We start from the raw sequence: 22031 nt of genomic DNA, 5'->3' as shown, positions 1-22031 counted from the left end.
CGCCCTGTAGCTTCCAATAATGGTATACGGGGCTATAGATTTTTTTGTAAATTACACAGCAAAAAGTGCCGTCACAAACGTCATTTTAAAACTCGTGAGGATTGGTAGAGAACGGACTGCAACTTGTATGGGAACTACACGCCGACGTTACAGTTGGCGTGCAGTTCCCATACAAATTGCAGTCTGGTTGCAGTTAGGGAATGCAAATCGGTTATTTTCGGTTATTTTTTGTATGGAAATAATCGGTTATTAACCGAAACCGCAGTCATTTCCATACAAAAAAATGACCGATTTGCATTCCCTAGTTGCAGTCCCACTGATTATCAGTCCGCCGGACGACATCAGCCTGTCAGTTGGAACAAATAGTTGACAGTTCCGAACAACTGACAGGACAGGCTGATAATCAGTGGGCCCCTTTAGAAACGTTCGTTTCATACATAATTATATATTCATAAAAACATATTGCTTTTATAAAAGACACTTAATAATGAATTTGCTGCTTTTTGGCAGCAAAATTAAGTATTTTCATGATACTAATGATGAATGTTGTCTTAAATGTAGTATAACGCATTCCAGAGTGGAAATACGCTCGTGAGCAATATAAACAGATCACTTTATATGAATTTCCCATACAAATTGACCCGTTTGGATTATTTGCTCTCAAGTGTATTTGTCAAATTATTAATGTGCTATTGTATTCTGTGACTCGGCATTTTATATTACTAAGATTATGAAATGTTAGGTACATAAGTTGTGATTATCATATTTTATTTTTTATTTGGAGAATTTTATAATAATATTGTTATTAGTTGCTAAGCTACGAGAAATATCGATGTTTATAAGCAAATTTTATTATTAAACGTCTTCGGCGAGATCTGATTTTATTATTTCTGTGAATGCCTTCAGTTTTGTCATGATTTTCTTGTTCGGTGGTGGCAGGCCGTTGTTCTGAAAAAGACATACAAAATGTAGGTACATACCCACTATTTATTATATTTATATTATTAATTATGATCTGAACATGAAGGGATAAGTGATATAGTCAGTAGTAAGGATATATAGTAAGGATAAATCAAATACGGGCCTATTTGACTCGAGAAAAAGTGACGTGCCAACTAACAGATCGTGACATAGCCACTTCATCACACAAGTAGCGATATGATAGCCATTTAACATTCCGTTACTATCTTAGCCTAATGAGAGCCCTAGCTGCGGGCACATCATGGTTCCATTTTTATCGCCTGTCACTATGCCCGTCACTTTCGCACTTAAATACATACCTACTTACACCTACTTGTTAGAACGTGACAAGCGATAAAATGTGACCATGCTACCGCCGCTGGTTTTTAGAGACCAAATTTTTACAATACCTAACTAGTAAAGCGCTTTACCTACTGAATAGTAGAAATTGGATTTTATCAAGAAATAAAATAAAAATATCAGTGAAAAATATCAGTAATTGAGAAACATCAGTGATTTAAAGTGCCCAAAATAGAAATGGAAATTGTTTATTTGTGGCAAAAAACAGATAAAAAGAGAAACAAAAACAAACTTACACATAACAAAACATAACACAACACAACAAACAACAACATAAATCACACTCAAGAATACCTTCATAGTATCGGCAACTTGACTGGCCCTGTCAAGAACGCTGCCATTTACTCCACTGGCTCGGGCGACTTGCAGAGCAAAGCTGCTGTCGACGCAGCCTTCTGTCACTCTGAAGAGGAATACTGGGGCGTCTCCGTCTATTACGTGCTCGAAACGCTGGGAAAGAAAGAGATAGCGCAAAGCAATAAGAACAGGAACACACTTAAAGGAAACAAATGATGCTGTGAAACAAATGACAATATTTCTTACTAAAAACTTGACCAGCGGAGTTTCCACGATATACTTCCTAAAGTTGAGGAAGTGTGTGGACAGGAAGATGTGTGGACACGCGTCTCCTTGGAACAGGAACGTGTTGAGACAGGCTGGTAGTAGCGACAGGCCGTCGACAAAGTGAATGATAAAACTCTATAAAATAACAATATCTTACCAAAAACTTGACCAGCGGAATTTCCACGATATACTCCCTGATGTTGAGGAAGTGTGTGGACAGGAAGATGTGTGGACACGCGTCTCCTTGGCCTTGGAACAGGAGCGTGTTGAGGCAGACTGCTAGTAGCGAGAGGCCGTCGACTTAAGAGGTGCCTTGGCCGAACTGATCAGTCGGATGATAAACTATAAAATAACAATATCTTACTAAAAACTTGACCAGCGGAGTTTCCACGATATACTCCCTGATGTTGAGGAAGTGTGTGGACAGGAAGATGTGTGGACACGCGTCTCCTTGGAACAGTAGGAACGTGTTGAGGCAAGCTGCTAGTAGAGACAGGCCGTCGACTTAAGAGGTGCCTTTGCCGAACTGATCAGTCGGATGATAAACTATAAAATAACAATATCTTACTAAAAACTTGACCAGCGGAGTTTCCACGATATACTCCCTGATGTTGAGGAAGTGTGTGGACAGGAAGATGTGTGGACACGCGTCTCCTTGGAACAGTAGGAACGTGTTGAGGCAAGCTGCTAGTAGAGACAGGCCGTCGACTTAAGAGGTGCCTTTGCCGAACTGATCAGTCGGATGATAAACTATAAAATAACAATATCTTACTAAAAACTTGACCAGCGGAGTTTCCACGATATACTCCCTGATGTTGAGGAAGTGTGTGGACAGGAAAATGTGTGGACACGCGTCTCCTTGGAACAGGAACGTGTTGAGGCAAGCTGCTAGTAGAGACAGGCCGTCGACCTCGGAGGTGCCTTTACCGAACTCGTCTATTAGGATGAGGGAGTCGGAGGTGGATTCTTGGAGGGCTAGCTCCATCTAGAATTGGGGAATTGGTTAGGGTTAACGTTTGTGCGAAGTTTATTAAATAATAACCAACTTAAGTAAGAGTACCGCGACCCTCGGAAATCAGAGCTAGAAGAGATGGTGCAAGAGGTTTTAGCAAGGAGGAGATGCTAGCAGAGGTTTTAGGATCCTTAAGCAAAGAGGTTCTGAGAGGTATAGGTTTGTAGTCTTTTGAAAGTTCTTTGTGAAAAGATGGTGTAAGTGTAACGCAGCGGCAGTATGAAGATCCCTTTTACTCATCACCTAAAAGATTTAATGTTGCTGGACAAAGGCCTCTCCCAAGTCTCCATAACGACCGTTATGGAGACTTGGGAAAGGAGGTCTTTAGCCAAATTCCTGTGATTAACCAGATCGTCTTACTGGATGCGCATTTTTGCAAAATCTGCCTTCATGATGTTCGTTAATGAAGAAACATTCTGCTACATCGAGCAACAGTTCCGCGAGAGAAGAGCTAACGCAAAAAAATAGTGATTATGATCAAGAAATCGGTTAAAACCTGTTTGAGGTCGATGAGGAAAGCAGACATGTGGGTCGCTACACATTCCGCGGTCTGCAAGCGTGACCTGATGTGGCGGATGATACCAATCGTAGCCGTTCGCGCTGGGACGAAGCTGCCGATGTGGGCTAGGTATACGATGAGGCCTGAAATAATACACATTGTTTCTAATTTGTAACAGAATGTGCAATGCTTTCCAAGGCATCATCATTATTTTAGCCTCCTGTCTCCTACTGCTGATCATAGGCCGATCTTCGTGTAGGTACGCATGTCCAGAATTGCCCCGCGATCTGCCGAATGTCGTCCAGCCAACGAGCTAACGGACGCTAGTCGCTCCTTTTGATCCGAAAGCGGCCACCCATCCGCAACAGCCATCTGTCATCACTCTGCCTGGTAACATGTTCCGCCCAATTCCATTTAAGTTTGATAATGACAAATGTCATTGACAATCAAGGCATTGCTGTCTAAGTATCATGGATAGTCTTCTGGAGCTTATACTCACCGATCATCTTCATGTAGACAGACTTTCCGCTCGCATTAGGCCCTGTAAGAATTCTCGCGCACGCTCCAGCGCTGGCCTGGAACATAGTACCTCTTATTAGTTAACCGTACGAGCTAGACTCTGCTAGGTAGGTTTTGGGACGTCCCAAGAAATTATCTATAGGATTTTTACCAAGTAAATTCAGCGGTATTCCAGGAATAGGGTACCTGTGCGTCATTGGGCACGAAGTTGTCGGTGGTCAGGATGTGCAGCGGATGGCGGCCATCTTTGATGTCAATAATCTTCTCAGGAGACATGGTGGGACGCACGAAGTTGTACTCTATGGACACTTTGGCGATTGCTATGAGGCTGGAAGAGTCTCAGGGTTATTTTTGTGGAGAATGTTGGTAACGTAAAACTGGCGGAATTATATAGGCTCACTTGTGTGAATAAAAATAATGTTTCCCTTAGGTCGTTCATAACATATTGTCCAAGTTATACCAAGTTGGTTGGAATATCTTATAATAATATTGATATTCAGAATAAATGTAGGTAGGTAAGTTTAACGTGGGAATTTCTAGGACTGACAGAAGAATAAAAAAATGTTTAGACGCTTAAAAGGAATGAACATCGAATTTACCAATCTAGTTCTGCGCAGAGGTCTACGCATGCTGCTAACGTGTTGAGATTATCAAGGATCACGGCGGTCAGGCGTAGCTTGATACGAGTTTCGTGAGCCACGATCTCGGGGTAAGTGTCGCCTATCATCACGTCGAGCTCTGGAAGTACACGTATGACGTCAATAGTGGCACTCTCACACTTTGTCTCAGTGTAGGTTGGATTAGACTATAAAAATGATTTCAAAATTTACCTTCACAACCTTTGCTTTTGTAGTGAATGTAGTCGTTGTTTTGAAACTGAAAAAAAAGTTAGCATTTGTTTATTGATGCTGATGATTTGGATGACTCACGTTAGACCGGGCCGTGTCTGGGCCGGAGCTTCCGGTGCTTACTTTTCTATGACAATGACAGGTGATAACGTGAAGCTTTCCATAGAAAACGAAACGCCGGAAGCTCTGGCCCGGACACGGCCCGGTCTAACGTGAGTCATCCTATAAACGTTGAATGAAGCAGTTCGACTTGTATTTTCCCATGTATTTTTTTTATATTCGATAAAAATTGTACACTCTTATTGCAGTAGGATACAGTGGGCCAAGAAAGTGGTCAACCAGTTTTGACAAAAGTTTCTGCGAGATCTAACGATCACTAAGGTTGACAATGACGTACAGTTGACGTACGTGTGTCGACCTTGTTGTCTCATGACGTTCAAACGAACCTCAACCGTAGGGTGGTAGACTACTTTCTTAGCCCACTGTACCTAAAAGATACTCTTGAGAAAAGTGGGAGTTCTAACCATGAACTTCATATCAGGGAGTCGTTTTTCTTCCATAGCCCCTCAGCCCAGATCCGATTCACTCCGAGCAGGTAGCCTAGTTGTGGCATGTAGAGCATAGTGCATCCTCTATTAAAGGTTGATCGCTCTAGTATATAGTAATAAGAACTTGTACACGTCTTTGAAGTACCTATGCTAAAGTCTCTCAAGGAAACTTCGACTAGTTTTTAAGGGTTTTTTTTACATGTATACTTTTGTTGGCGACTTTCTGCCAAGAGGACAGAGAAAGAACTTATGCCTTTCTCTGTCCCACCCAAGTGAGTGTCCTGAAAAAATATCGGTAAAGTTTTTACCATGAACTTCATATCAGGCAGTTGTTTTTCCTCCATAGTCAGTCCCTCAGCCCAGATTTTCACTCCGAGCAGGTAGCCTAGATGTGGCATGTAGAGCATAGTGCATTCCTCTACAAAGGGTGGCAGTCGCTCTAGTTCAACCTTCGCTGTTTCAGACATTAGGGTGTGGAGGCTGGCCATGGTCTGCTTTTCTGTGAGATTATGGCATGATAAATATAAGGTTCAGGCCCCGTAGCCAACATGCCAATCGCTAACTTTCCGTAGCGAACGAAACGCAACTGTCACTGTCACACTAATATGGAAGAGTGATACAGAGAGTAGAGAGACAAAGCGATTCGAGAGCGAAGCGATAGCGGTCGTCACCTTGGCTAGGCCGGCAGGTCGTGTCATACCAGAAGGTTAAGGAGTTGGCAGAGGACCGGATGAGTTGGAGATTGCTCCATCGACAAGAGCACAGCTCTTAACCCTTAAATGCATAGTGTTGCCAAATATCTACAAAGCATTAGACAGCTCACAGATTAAGCGTTAAACAAACTATATTTGTTCCTGTATATTATTTCAATAGTAAAACTAATAAATTTTCCGAATTATTACATAAATTTACGCAGTATTTTAATTTATAAAAATTACATTTTCTTTTAGACGAAATGACGGAAAACTTGGAAAAACCTGGAAGTTGATGATTGTTAGTATGTGATTTTGGGCAGATTTTTCGGGGTTTGTAATTATTTTATATTTACAAACTTTATCATTGGAACATCATAAATAGTGTACCTTTCTGATGGCAGTTAAGATTTTTCCTATACCCTTTACTAATAGCTATATATTTCCAAAAATATGATTTAGCCTATGCAACTTTTAACACTGATTTCGCAGTGAAAATCGATGATTTAATTTTTTTAACCATTTTTCCTATCAACGGCAAACAATTATGTGATACATATATTAATTTCGGGCAAAAATAAAAAATCATGCATTTAAGGGTTAAATAGGAAGAAGTAGAAGAAATATGAGAATATGGTCACATTGTTAACAGGTAGGTAAAATAAATAGAAATATGGTGCCTGTCTGTTAATTTAGAGAAGGGCGAATGCAATATGACTATTGAATGGAATCATACACGTTTATGAAAAAATTATATGGACATAATCATTTTAATATTAAGGAGAGGAGAGTCGTGGAGTTTGTGGTGTCACGACTGATAGAATAGGGCCTGATAAAATATCAGTATGAAAGTATCATGGATAAGGCAATGGTAAGATAGTATTATAGAGCTATACTAGGTAGAGCGAAAGGATGGGATATACTCATGTCAAGTTCATGGTCGACTCCAGCCTTGACGGTGAACTTTCGTTCTGTCTTCGATAGATCGAAATCTATTATCCTGTTCATGTATAACGCCATCTGAAAATGGGTTTATATAGGGTATGTATAATATATAAAAAGGTATTGGTCTAAGGGATTTAGGTCTAGTAGGCACATTTTATAAAACATTAGGTACTTCTACTTATGAATACTTATGAATGGTGGATGGATTGTGAGAGATGATATGAAACCAACGCAAGTGAATGATGCGATGACGGGTGACGAGAGGTGTGGAAGAGAAAGACATGCTGCGCCGACCCCAAGTGAATGGGACAAGGGCAAGATAATGATACAAATACAAATACAAATAATTTATTGAGAAAAGTATAGTACAGTGGTTGCTCTTAAAGACTAATAATTTATAAAGACAAGTGATTTACAAATGCCTGAACTAGGATTTCCTGTGTTTCAGGCAGCAAAGGACAATATTAAATATTTATTACTTATTCACTTAATTATAAACTATAGGTATGGTACACAATATAAGTCTTATTACCTAAACAAAAAGTGGATTCTTAAGTACCATTAAATATCAGAGTACGGTAGGTAATCATTTTACGACTATTAGTAAGTTCTCTGTATCATCGTACGTCATTTTTTGAAGGGCGTTGCTATTAAGACGTGTCTTATTTGTGTTAAGTAAAATTGCTTGCTGGACATTTTTGGTCAGGTACAGCATACTATTTTCTGCATCGGCAGAATTATAAACGGGGCCAAAGTCAATATTGCGTAAATCATCTCCAAGTTTGTTTATATTTAAACAGCGGCGAACATGATGTTTGCAGGTTTCGACATCGCATGCTTTAGACTCTGATACAGAGAAACTATCTAGGTCAGAAAATATGCTATTGTTCATCAATGATGAGGTAGTTCTACATATCTTACTTCATAAAGTTTGTTGTTGTCAAAAGAGGCGAGTTGTTCAAGAAACTCGCTGGATTTCCCCGCGTTCTCGCACATCTCACAAATAAGGACAGCGTTGTACAAGGTCTGAAATTTTTACATGAAACATAAGGCACCTGATACAATCTGAGCGATATTTTTTCAAAGTTTAACTACTGAGTGTAAGACCTGAGTGGACGCTCGGAGCGGAGCGTTCGGCGGGGCGTGCAGCGTGGCGTCGGGCTCACGCGTGATGTGAGCAGCGTGCACTAAGGCCGCGCTCCTATACGCTTGCATTTGTTTAACATGCACGCCGCACGCCCCGCCCCGCTGCACGCCCAACTCGAGCGTCCACTCAGGCCTTACACTTAGAATTAGGAACAGTGTGATAGGCAAAAGCGTGGACTGAATGAAGATGTAGTGGCAAAAATTGAGAAATGTATGTTCAGATGGTTTGGACACATGGAAAGAATGAGTGAAAGAGGACTGACAAAGAGAGTGTATAAGGGAGAAGTAAAAAAGGGACTTGGAAGTAGACCAGATGTGGATCAGATCGGGGAAATCCTGAAGCAAGGTCAGGTCAAGAGCACCCTAAACCGAGCGTGTATGAGGAATGTTATGAAAGTGACGGAAGCGAAAGAGGTATGTCAGGATCGTAGCAAATGGAAATCCGTGGTCTCTGCCTACCCATCCGGGAAATAGGCGTGATTATAAGTATTTATGTAAACTACTTGTTTAGGTATACTTACGTTGTAGAGCGACTTCCATTGGTAGGGTTTGGCAGACAACTCCTTTATTTTTGTCAAGATGCCCTGTAAACAATTCATAGATAATTGTTCAATACCTACTTTATAATTAGTAGGTACTGTTAAAGGAAATATTGGCTCTACAATAAAATCCATATAATTATTGAACCTGCTCAGAAAATTATATGAGAATCGGGTCGACCTGTAGATAAAAACAACTGGACATACGAAAGCGATTTTGCCCAAACTGAAACAGAGGCGATTTCGGCTCGCATTTCGTGTTCGCTCGGTCAAAAAGCGGCCAAGTGCGAGTCGGACTCGCCCATGAAGGGTTCCGTATTTAGGCGATTTATGACGTATAAAAAAAAAACTACTTACTAGATCTCGTTCAAACCAATTTTCGGTGGAAGTTTGCATGGTAATGTACATCATATATTTTTTTTAGTTTTATCATTCTCTTATTTTAGAAGTTACAGGGGGGGGGGGACACACATTTTACCACTTTGGAAGTGTCTCTCGCGCAAACTATTCAGTTTAGAAAAAAATGATATTAGAAACCTCAATATCATTTTTGAAGACCTATCCATAGATACCCCACACGTATGGGTTTGATGAAAAAAAAATTTTTGAGTTTCAGTTCGAAGTATGGGGAACCCCAAAAATTTATTGTTTTTTTTTCTATTTTTGTGTGAAAATCTTAATGCGGTTCACAGAATACATCTACTTACCAAGTTTCAACAGTATAGTTCTTATAGTTTCGGAGAAAAGTGGCTGTGACATACGGACGGACAGACGGACAGACGGACAGACAGACAGACATGACGAATCTATAAGGGTTCCGTTTTTTGCCATTTGGCTACGGAACCCTAAAAAGGTGACATACATTAACATTCTTGATGAACCTCAGCGAAGAGCACATGTTCCTCATGATGGTATCGCTCTGTGGCTTCATAAAGAACTCCACGGCGTCATGGCGACGTTTAATTGTTTCCAAGTCGGTGGTCGGGTGCTGCATAAGCACTCTACATAAATGAAAAACACATTTAACTGATTTGCAAGACCGAAGTGATCCCATACCGTAAAACGGGGTGAGTAGGTTTCGCGGGGAGAGGTGGGTTATTAATGGGGAGAGAAGGTTTGAGAGGGGGGGGGGGGGTGAGAAGGGATTTTAAGGCTACTGCTACAAAAATAATGTATTCCAATTTAAAATGGAGCTATAGTAATACGCATAATAAAAAAAAATCGATCCAACAATCTTCCAAAATCACCTTTGTATGAAAACCCTTCTCACCCCAAATACGAGGCACTACGGGGTGAGGTGGGTTTTCCTCTTTATCGTCAAAGTTATGAAATGGAACTACCCAAAATAAAATAAAAACTAAAATACAAACGTCCGGAACACTTATTATATACAACATTCAGTTTTCATATGTAAAAATAAAATGTTATCGAGGTTTGAATTTCAGTTTTGACCCTACTCACCCCATTTTACGGTAAGTATTCCGTGAACAAAGTTTGTACGGAACACAAAAAATGTTTAAATATAAATCGCTGAAGAATAAAATTAATAATTTAATTTAATTTAAATATATTATTTTAATTAATAATTATTTTAATTTTAGTTTTAATTTAGTCTATAGTTTAATGTATTTTTGATGTAAATTTGTTAATTTTCTTATTATATAATAAATTTTTATTTGCTAAATTCGTTTGAGAAACTACTGAAGAATTGGGTAGATTCTGTTTGGAAAGACAAGAGTTTTGGTATGTTTTGGACCCCATACCTTCCACGACTCTTCTCTTTCCGCATAGACTCTAGTTTGATATAACTTGTATAGAAATAAATAAGTTAAGTTATCTAAGGCAGCGTTTACATGTAGTTACAAACCGTGCGGGCTGCCCATATCATTCTTAAAGTGAAACGGATGCGACCCCACCTGACCCCAGACCGATATTGGGTCTGGTTTTGGCAAGTGATTGCCAAGAATTTGGGCTCATCTGCTTAGAATTTTCTTAGTTTAACACATAAGTACTCGTACAGTGCCGAAAACCCTATCGACTATCGGGTATTTTATGATTTTGTGGCCGGACGACCCGATATTCGGGATCGTGGTACTTACTACACCTTTATATAAAGAAATTTTTGTGGCGCGGATGTCTTGTTCGGCTGGCTGGCAATGAATGTATTAATGAATGACTGGTGAGCTATTTACTGGATTATTCATTCGGATATGTAAAACACCTATTACCTCATCATCTTCTGTCCAACTTTGCTCGAGCATTTGCTGAATATGTAGAATAAACTCAATCCCTCCTTGTTGCTGCCCTGAACCCCTTTTTTGAAGTTGCTAGGGTGGGAAATGGTGCTGAATATTTGGAGGCCACGATACGTGTCTTCGTCTATTGTTACAATGTCTTTCCTATAAATAAATTCAGAATAATATTATGTTATCCTCCGGGCACAGCATGGTTCCATTTTTATCGCCTGTCACTATGCCCGTCACTTTCGCACTTACATACTCGTTAGAACGTGACAGGCATGGTGACAAGCGATAAAAATGCGACCGTGCTACCGCCGCTGTTATCAATTTGTCACTCATTTTCAACGGTCAATGGAAATTCAGTTTGAATTTGTAATTTATTGCCTGAGAATAGAGTACCTAAATATGTAATAGAATAAATTTTCCAATGAGTGTCAAGGATGACTCACGATAGACCGGGCCGGGCCCGGGCCAAGGCGTCCGACATGTCATTTTCTATGACGACTGATCGGTGATCACGTGGTGCTTTCCCCGCCTTTGGGCCCCGGCCCGGTCTTGCGTGAGTCATCCTTAAAGGATGACTATGTATGATGGATGACTATCAAACTGGTTATCGGGTCTTACGCCCCTAAACTTGTAACTCGTAATTAGCAGGTATTACTTACAAAGAAATCCTTCTCAAGCTCAAAAACTGAGGCTTGCTCTGCAAATCCAGGTTCAAATTCGACCAGTTCAGGTCTAGATATTTAAGCAGGGCACCTAACGCGTGGACAGTTTGAGTCTGGTTGAAGTCTATCACAGTTCTGAGGAACAGTGTTCTCTCCTCATCAGTACAGTTTTTCGGTTCAGTTGGTAGGGACAGGAGGTAGATACGACGTTTGCATGCTTCGAAGCCTGAAAAGTTTTAGACAAACGAATTCTGATGAGTAATTAATCAAACCCGGAAAGAATCAAGACACGTCGCTTTTCAATTCTCATAAACTAAAAGTATCAGCTTGTAGCTTTCCCCATAAAGGATGACTCACGTTAGAGCAGGCCGGAACTTCTGGAGCTTCGTTTTCTATGGAAACCATCACGTGATCACCGGTCATCTGTCATAGAAAAGTAAGCGCCCGAAGTTCCGGCCCGGACACGGCCCGGTCTAACGTGAGTCATCCTTTATTTCTGCCACCAGAGACTTTAAAAGCGCGCTGACTTTGGAAATGCCGGAGAACTAATTAAATTGTTCACCTACGGGTTTGGAAATATTAATTCTGGCGCTTTTCTCGTCCCCTTAGAATAGGTACCTATTCTTCTTCTTCTGGCGTCACAGACAATCCAACCTCTAGACATAGCATAGTCGCGCTACCCCCTCTGCCACACATAGGGTAGCGTTACTCCATCTTCGAGTCAATCCCGTGCCGTGATTGGTCCGTGTCTTTGAACGGTCCAATCACGGCACGGGATTCGCTCACCTCGTCCCCCCGCACCCCCGTATTTTTGGCAGCATCGGTGTCATGAAAGAATTGGCCTAAGCTCAGTCTAGAGGTTGGATTGTCAGTGTCTGGCGTGTACTCTTGACACAGTGATCGTGGTCATGTCACGGTATGGTCACGGTCGATTTCTGCGCCACCGCAGCTCTTGTGATCCGTCGCCATGTGGCTCTGTACGTTTTTGGTGGGATGGACATATGGTGGGATTTCATGTGATGAACATAATGAGGACTGTCCATCGTGTTGAGAATAGGTTCATTTCTACATAGGTACCTACATTCATTTCTTAGTTGATTCTAATCACGCTCATAAAAATAACCCATTTAAGCCAACAAGAACAGCTCCATACTCACTATACTCCTTAGAAGCCAGGAACACCAACTTGCATTTCCCTCCGTCCTCTCCATCAGCAAACACAGGCTTCTTCACAGCGCTGACGAAGGCACTTTGTGTCCGTCCATCCAAAGACTCAACTTGCTTGAACATGTTACATCTTTCAAGATAAATCGGCAACTTACTATACTCTTTGGAAGCCAGGAACACCAACTTGCACTTTCCTCCGTCCTCTCCATCAGCAAACACAGTCTTCTTCACAGCGCTAACGAAGGCACTCTGTGTCCGTCCATCCAAAGACTTAGCTCGCTTGAACATGTTACGAAAATATATCTTTCAAGAAAAATCGGGAACTCACTAGGTGAGGGCACAGAATAACTAATAGTACTACCGTACAGAAAATTCACTCCTTCACAAAAGTCAGGTTTAGGTATAAAATTACACCTATATCGCCGCCTGCAAGCAAAATTGAAACTTATAACCGCGCACGAACCGTGAATCTCCTTTGCGCGCCGCAGTTTTATGACCGAGCTGTGAGTGTCGGCACGGGGTTATCACTTGACAAGTTTTTATACCTATACCCACTGATTTATTGTTTTTAAGATAAAAATGTAGGAATTACAAACGTTGATTATGTAAACATACATTTTTTATCCGAATATAGCATGTCTGATTCTCGCGGAAGTAAGTTTCGAAGCCATTGTGTATTTTCAATTTTGCGCGAGCGCCATGTGACACGACTATCGTGCGCGCCGAGCGGCAGCCCACTGCTATACGCCTGTACGGTGGGCGCGCCGGCCAAATGTACCTAAACTGCGGAGTGAAACCCCCCTGGTGAGGGTGGGGAGGGTCGATCCCTAGGGGACACTTGATAAACTTCATTTTTAATCAAACCAAACGAGATACATTTTTTTGCACTGGTAACACTCATTCATTCGTTCCTAACTTCACGTTCTGTCATGGCACTGTATCGGAAAAGTCAGTGGTTCAAAAATGGCGGACGGTGAAAGATTTTCTGCGTACTATATTCAATTTTCGGTAAGCTTTTACTGGATTTATTTTATAATATGAGATGGAAATGATGTTAGTGAGTGTGCTTATTTTATTTGTTGTTTATTGAAGTGATGATTAACTTGGATTACATTGATATACGCGAACACACGTTTCGAGTACGACACGTTTTATAATCTTACTATGTATGGGGAGACTTTGTCTTTTTCTTCAGGGGAGATATGATTCCGGGATCATGTCACCCCCAAAGCGATCAAGTATACATTGTAATAAATTTACTTACAAAATGATTCATAGAGCTATCATAAATATTTTCTTTTCTTTAGTAAATCATGCCGCAAAAGTACGACCAGAGAAACACTGATTTAAACTTTCAAGGTTTTTGACTCATTATTGTTTATTAAAACGGGATTTAATGGCGTATAATTCAGTTTTTAATTATACAACCGACTCCGAACTCCGAAAACGGAATTATCCTCGTGGCCTTTGAAAAGACTAACTAAAGTTGACATCAACATTTTACGAACTACCCGCACTTGGTCTTGTTTATCAAGTTAAACGTTTTACACACAGGGGATGTTACTCGGTCGACAAACAACACTTATAACGATATTTGGTTTTCAACCGGCGATATTTGTTTTTATGGATTAAATGCTATTTCAATGGCTTTCCGACCTTATGTACTATAGAACCGACGGTCCATAGAAAGGATTTTAGGATTATGCAGCTCAAACACCGTCCTCGAAGCGTGAGCAGTAAATTTCTAAACTTATTTATTATAGTAAACAATAACGACCAGAGATGGGTAAAAAATTTAAAATTGCTGTAGGTATCTGACGCTAAAAATACCTTCATAATAACTTTAAAAAATTTAGCTTGTTACAAGAAATTTTATGTTAATAACTTAGATTTTTGTTTTTTTTTTTAACTTTTGTTTTGGTTCAAAAATTGATTCCCTATTTTATGTTGTTTTATGGATAATACGATTACCAGGGGTCGGACAAAAAGTGCGGATGACGTCAAACCACTTATAGGATGATTTCAAATAGTATTTTTGATTTTCATAAACAATTATCACTTATCATTTATCAACCTCTTTATTAAACGATATCGCCACTTGAAATGAGTAAGTACGTTTTTGACTGACACATTGTCAATCAGATGAACAATAAATTGACTTCGTTATTGTTTAGCTATTGTATCTTCACGATTATATTTAGCTAAAATGTATATTTACTAATGTATAAGAAAACGCTCTAAAATGTCATCTGTACTCGAATATTGTGGCAATTTTCCGTTTTTGGAGGTACGTGACAAACACGTATACTGCTCTTGCTGTAATCAAGATATACCAACGAAGAAATTTATTTTATTCACTACATCAACCTACCACCTGTATTATTAATTCCATGGATTTATTTACGATTATTTTGTTACTTCATTAATACTACTTTGTTACTACATGTCACACGGAAGTTTAAATACAAACTCAAACATCATCCTGTGTGCAAGATTACGTCATTTTTACGTCATCGGCTCTTTTTGTCCGACCCCTGACGATTACATTGTTTTTTTAAAGTATAAGAATATGGATTTATATGTGTTTGATATCTTCATATATGTATTAATTTTCTGTAGAGAAAGTGAATAAATTAATGTAGATACTACCCTCGAAATATGACATTGCCGCTTAAAATCTTTTTACCAAGTGTCCCCAAATCTGGAAGACTTGATCCCTTCGGCTTAGACATCTGATTACCGGAAATACAACTTCAAAGCATGGAAGATGCAATATATATATGTTTGCTGTGTATTTTACAAATTATAGATGCATTGCTAATAGCGATCCGAGTTATATAATCAATGAGAATCTGGTATGGGGAGACATGGTAAAAATCTGTTTACTATGTGTCCCAAGAATAAGGGTCACTTGATCCCCCTAGGATCAAGGCTCCCGACCAGGGGTAAACAAGTCTCCCTTACATAGGGGACACATGGTAAAAGTCAACAGTATGGGTTTTTATTAAATAATGGTATAATTTATTGCACAAATCTGTTCTAATTCAAACAATTAATGAAGAGATAAATTCTGAATCGTATGGTCTATAAAGTTTTTCAATACTACAAATAGTTAAGAAAATGTATGCTAAAAACAAAAGGGGTGATCAACCCTCCCCAGTTTCCCCTATACTCCTTGGAAGCCAGGAACACCAACTTGCACTTCCCTCCATCCTCTCCATCAGCAAACACACGGCCCAATTCGAACTTTAAGATATGTCAGTTAATAGATCTGAAAACGATATGGATTAGATATGTCAGTGTCAAATCTGACGTTTCTCCAAACAAAAACATCACTTTTGACACTGACACATCTAATCCATATCGTGTCTAGATCTATTAATTGAGGTATCTTAAATTTCGAATCGGGCAGACAGTCTTCTTCACAGAGCTAACGAAGGCACTTTATGTCCGTCCATCCAAAGACTCGACCTGCTTGAACATGTTACAGAAATAATTTCAAGAAAAATCGGCAACTTACTATACTCTTTGGAAGCCAGGAACACCAACTTGCACTTTCCCCCGTCCTCTCCATCAGCAAACACAGTCTTCTTGACAGCGCTGACGAAGGCACTTTGTGTCCGTCCATCCAACAGGACTTGCAGGGGTTCGACTTGTCGGAACAAGTTTCGGAACATGAGGAATTCTGGTGCCCGGTCTGGCAGTTCCTCTAGGATGTGAAGCTAAAGAAGGATTAGAATTAGGGCTCATTTAGACGGCGCGCGAACTCCTATACGATTTTTGTTACATTGCGGACTATTGAGGTGACATCAATTCAGCCGACCGATCAAATGACGCAATGTAATTAAACTCGCATGCGAGTTCTCGCGCCGTCTAAATGAGCCCTAATTAGACGGCGCGTGAACTTGGATACGATTTTAGTGTTACATTGCGGACCATTGAGGTTACATCAATTCAGCCGACCGATCAAATGACGCAATGTAATGAAACCCTCATGCGAGTTCTCGCACCGTCTAATTTAAGGTTCGAATGTCAACTGTCAACGTCACCGTAGCTCGTAAAAGTTAGCCTGTATTAAAAATTTTACGAAATAGGTACACGTTTTTTAGGGTTCCGTACCCAAAGGGTAAAAACGGGACCCTATTACTAAGACTCCGCTGTCCGTCCGTCCGTCCGTCTGTCACCAGGCTGTATCTCACGAACCGTGATAGCTAGACAGTTAAAATTTTCACAGATGATGTATTTCTGTTGCCGCTATAACAACAAATACTAAAAACAGAATAAAATAAAGATTTAACCACTTAAATCTTAATCTTAAATCTTTTTAATCTTTAGCCCCACGGCTCCCATACAACAAACGTGATTTTTGACCGAAGTTAAGAACGTCGGGCGGGGTCAGTACTTGGATGGGTGACCGTTTTTAGGGTTCCGTACCCAAAGGGTAAAAACGGGACCCTATTACTAAGACTCCGCTGTCCGTCCGTCCGTCCGTCCGTCCGTCCGTCCGTCTGTCACCAGGCTGTATCTCACGAACCGTGATAGCTAGACAGTTGAAATTTTCACAGATGATGTATTTCTGTTGCCGCTATAACAACAAATACTAAAAACAGAATAAAATAAAGATTTAAGTGGGGCTCCCATACAACAAACGTGATTTTTGACCGAAGTTAAGCAACGTCGGGCGCGGTCAGTGTTTGGATGGGTGACCGTTTTTTTGCTTGTTTTGCTCAATTTTTGTTGATGGTGCGGAACCCTCCGTGCGCGAGTCCGACTCGCACTTGGCCGGTTTTTTGTTTGCTTGTTTTGCTCTATTTTTTGTTGATGGTGCGGAACCCTCCGTGCGCGAGTCCGATTCGCACTTGGCCGATTTTTTTTTATTTCCTCGTGTAAGTGTGATGAGAAACTTGTGTAACGGGCGGTACAGGAATTACGAACTCGTGTTAATTAAGCCCTCGCCTTCGGCTTCGGGCTTCAATTCATACTCGGTCGTAATTTCTTGTTTACCGCCCTTAACACATTCACTGCCCCCGACGCACATGTGCGTCCACCGTCATACAAGTTTGTTCCTAGGCCACGCCCCCTGGCAGTGAATGCTAACGCATTAACACATTGAGTGCCGGAACATGAGGTTCTACCGCGAACTTCGTTCGACGTGTTGCCTCTCCGTCGCACTTGTAAATCCGTACGTAAGTGTGACAGAGAGGCAACATGTAGAACGTGGTTCGCCGTAGGCCCTCTGCTCGGCAGGTTCTCTGTTCGTAGTCACTTTCCTCTACAAAGTGGGAAACGTTGGGATCGGCTACGAGCGTAGCGCTACGAAAGCGTTGGGAGTGAAAAATGTACAGGGGGGCTACCGCGAAAACCGAAATTTGCAAATTATAATAATAATATATTATTATATATTTAAAAAATATATAATAAAATATATACCTAAGTGATTCGAAACTAGGACGTAATCAGGAATTTGCTGGTGTTAAGCTAAGGGTGGTTAACTTAACCAGTAACCTAATTAAGCATTGCGTGAGTAGTTGAGTACGCACGGTTCCTTATAGCCGTTCACCTACTGACCCCAAAACGAATGGTTCGAACGAGAGAATTTTCAAGAAAATATTCTAATTTACCTATTCGAGTATGCTGGGGGCCTAGCCAAGATGACAATCGTACACCAAACGAAAAGTAAGAATGTATCGGGATGACAGAGGATACGTGACTTTCCATTATTTAAGTTTTGACAGGTAGTTTCTATCAAACATTGTCATTTTGGTCAGACCCCCTGGTATTTATTCTGAGTATGATGTACAGTATATCTGTATTCCGGCGTTATTCATAAACGTCTGCTAAGTTAATTAGCTGATGATCGTCGATTATGCCTCTCTATGGCATTACGACAGATAGGGACAAACGACGATCATCAACTGATTAAGTTAGCAGCCGTTTATGAATAACGTCATAAATGAGGCATTATCTATGAAAAGGGACCTTATTGTCGATGGCGCTTACGCCACGCCGCCGTCGCACGGCATTTCATTTTTATCGGAGCATCGTCAATAATGGCGTAAGCGCCATCGACAATAAGGTTTTCATGGATAACGTCACAAATGTCTACGTCAAATTGAAGTAACAAGCATTTTATTTACCTCTCCAGTTAGTATGGTGTAATAGGCGGCTCCTAGCTTGCCTGCTCGACAATACACCGTCAGTAATTTCTATACAAAAACAACATAAAACATAAGTATTTACCTATAACTTAATTTATTCAACCCATGAGAGATAGTATAAAGAATAGAATAGGTAAATTCCACCTACCGTAAGCTGTCTTCGTCGCATCTGTACACATCTCCACATCTAGGATGGGCCTTACGGGCACTACAAATGGTACTGGTTCAGCGTTCAGCCAATCGTGCCAGTAAGTATAGCCACAGTATAATAAAGAGTACTAGCGTACAGTATGGACAGTCCCTGCCTCCCGTTGAAAGTGCCGCCCACCCGCTCTCGGTTACCTACCTCACAGCACTGACAATCCAACCTCTAGACTGAGCTTAGGCCAATTCTTTCATGAAACCGATGCTGCCAAAAATACGGGGGTGCGGGGGGACGAGGTGAGCGAATCCCGTGCCGTGATTGGTCCGTTTAAAGACACGGACCAATCACGGCACGGGATTGACTCGAAGATGGAGTAAAGCTTTGGATTCCTCCGAAAACGGTGGCGTCATATGACGGCCGTCATATAGCGGCCGCAAAAGACGGCCGTCTTTACGGTGGCGACATGTGGAAAGTACCACGGCGTCATAACCGTCATCCACCAAGGTCAAAGCGGCAAATTTGAAAAATGTAGGCGCGATGGGATAACGTCCCATAGAAAATTTGAATTTCGCGCCTTTTCCTACTGACAAAATTTGCTTGATCATCTATACTTTACTTGGAGGATGAAATATCATCAGAAGAGGAAAATAATCGTAGTACGGAATCATTTATTCAAATCTCGTGTCATTTATTCAAAATGGCGTCACCGCTATCTAATAAAACGTTCACAAAACTATCGACACCGTCATGACGGCCGTCATCTTACGTTACGTTGACAATCAACGTAACGTAACGCCGTCTAGGAAACCGCGCCATCTTGTTTACATAGGCAACGTTCTAGTGACGTCAGTCAACGCTATATAGCGGCCGTAATATGACGGCACCGTTTTCGGAGGAATCCAAAGCTTAACGCTACCGTATGTGTGGCAGAGGGGGTAGGGCGACTATGCTATGACTAGAGGTTGGATTGTCTGTGCCGCACTGTTACCTTACAATGTCTTAGTCTTATCTCACTCACACAAGCATGGTACGCGTTCACCTACACGAGCTTAGGCTGTGTGCGTAGAAACGCGTTTGTTTCTTATATTTGATCGCCAGTGTCCGAGGTGTGGTATAGCTCTCTTTCTTTCTCTCAGACAGAGTCAGAAAGATAAAGATAAAGATAAAGAAACTTTATTAACTCAATAAAATATCTTTATCTTTCTGATTCTGACTCTGTCTGAGCGAAGTACGTATACAAATACGAGAGGAGGTCTTACCCTAAGACGGTATTTCTAACGAAAGTGAGAAATACGATACTTACCTCCTCCACGTCGGTTTCTTCAGAGGAGTCATTATTAGTATCCTCGTTGTTTACTGTTACTTCAGTATTTCTACAATTACAAACGAAATTACTCATTTTCAATTTGATTTTCTAATGGTTGCTACGACTGTTATGTGCGATGGAAAACCACTTATACCATAGGTATTTACTTTCGTTACAAATGTTTGAGTAGGTAGGTAATTACGCCAAACGATTTAAAATATGTTACAGTAAGTTGGTCAAATATACATATTTTGTTAAAACACTATGATAGAAGAGTGGTTTTCTTGTAAATAAAAGTATGCAATATTGCTAAATATAGACTAGTTTCAAGTTCGATTGTAGTTGAATACCTGCGACACCTCGAAATAACGAATGGGTCTCTTTGATTGGTTTCACTGCTGCTTATCCGTGGCGCGTTTGTCGAAGCATCATTAGAACTTCCATTTATCATTGTCACGACACAATAGACTCACTTATTACAGTTATTTCCGACTTTCAATTACCAAGTCATCAAGAAATATGAATTTATTTGAATTTGGTTGCAAATAATCGTATTCCCACTTCTGCCTTTATTTATTTTCACGTGTTTCCCGCCAATATGCACATTTTTTATTCGAACATATTTTAACTGAGACTTGGGCATTTACTCTCATACTGCCAATACTTTTTTTACAACCTGCCAGTGTTATGGGGTACTGATGCGTTTAAGTAGACGCTAAAATCTACGTAAAATAGAAATAAAAGAGTTATACTGGGTCAACCAAATCTTGTCAGTAAATAGGAACAAAATAAACTATACTCATCCTTTTCTTTTGGGTGCTAGTGCTAGTGTTAGACAAAGATAGTATGATTCTCTCTGTCTATGTTTGAAATCAAACAGACCTTTGACACACTATATTAAGGATTGGTACGTGGATAAAAATTATTGCACTAATACCTATTTATTTCCCTTTTAATAATTATTTATTATTTCTGTTAATATGTTGAGAGAAAGTTCACGCCATAATAAAGCCGATAACTGTGTCATAATGTCATAAAGAAAATTATAATAAGTAAGTATAGGTTGTCAAACCAATTTGTCAGTCAGTAAGAACCAGGAAAACTATACTCATCCTTTTATTTTGGGTGCTAAGTAGTACTAGTGTAAGACAAAGAGAGTATGATTTTCTCTATGTTTGAAATTAGACAGTCCTTTGACAAACTATAACAAAGCATTAAGCAGGATTATGTTGTGTTGCTGTATACTAGGTAGTAAGTACTGTTCAACCGAGGCTTAATTATTTTAAAAGCAAGCCTGCATTTTAAACAGTTGTAGCCGTCGTAGGTGTTGAATCACAGCGTCACAAAGGTAATTAAAAATCCATATTAAAGAATCGCGTGTTTCACCACCGTTCTACCCTTTATGCGGGGTGAAGGACCTTATCAGCTGTCAGATTAGATAGTCCAAATAGCTACTTGAACTGGCTATTGAATTCTTTTTAAACTTGAGGATGGTTAAGGCTTCTACAGACCTTGCAACAAATGGCATGCGATTTTAGGTAATTTCGACGATGCTATACTTGGTCAACCAGATCTTGACAGTAGAAAAAGGCGGTAAATTTGAAAAATGTAGGCGCGAAGGGATATCGTCCCATAGAAAATTTGAATTTCGCGCCTTTTTTACTGACAAGATTTGGTTGACCAGCTATATTAACTTTATGATAGCCGAAAATCGA

General features: G+C 40.3%; 1 protein-coding gene across 1 annotated transcript; it reads right to left on the bottom strand.

Annotated features, from left to right (window-relative positions):
- Positions 1-835: 835 nt before the first annotated feature.
- LOC134647552 (mutS protein homolog 5-like) lies at positions 836-20848 on the bottom strand. The gene is made up of 20 exons (XM_063501905.1): positions 20667-20848; positions 20314-20383; positions 18845-18913; positions 16228-16429; positions 11538-11766; positions 10861-11031; positions 9495-9633; positions 8615-8677; positions 7869-7973; positions 6926-7022; positions 5619-5809; positions 4745-4790; positions 4514-4652; positions 4101-4242; positions 3895-3970; positions 3393-3538; positions 2657-2869; positions 1864-2019; positions 1615-1770; positions 836-948 (listed from the first exon to the last, which is right to left on the bottom strand). Exons 1-20 carry the CDS (start codon positions 20765-20767, stop codon positions 856-858), a joined length of 2604 nt encoding a protein of 867 aa, XP_063357975.1. The 5' UTR covers positions 20768-20848; the 3' UTR covers positions 836-855.
- Positions 20849-22031: the final 1183 nt, after the last annotated feature.

Source organism: Cydia amplana, chromosome 4 (genome assembly GCF_948474715.1).
Source record: "Cydia amplana chromosome 4, ilCydAmpl1.1, whole genome shotgun sequence".
NCBI classification, from domain to species: Eukaryota; Metazoa; Arthropoda; class Insecta; order Lepidoptera; family Tortricidae; genus Cydia; species Cydia amplana.
Note: the sequence above shows the minus strand (reverse complement) of the source record. Positions and strands in the feature narration are given on the sequence as shown.

Coding starts and splice junctions, on each gene's coding strand:
- LOC134647552 (XM_063501905.1), bottom strand. CDS start 20,767: ATGATAAATGGAAGTTCTAATGATGCTTCGACAAACGCGCCACGGATA. Junction 9,634..10,860: donor GTTGGACAGAAGATGATGAG/GTAATAGGTGTT, acceptor TCATTTATGTAG/AGTGCTTATGCAGCACCCGA. Junction 5,810..6,925: donor CGACCATGAACTTGACATGA/GTATATCCCATC, acceptor ATAATCTCACAG/AAAAGCAGACCATGGCCAGC.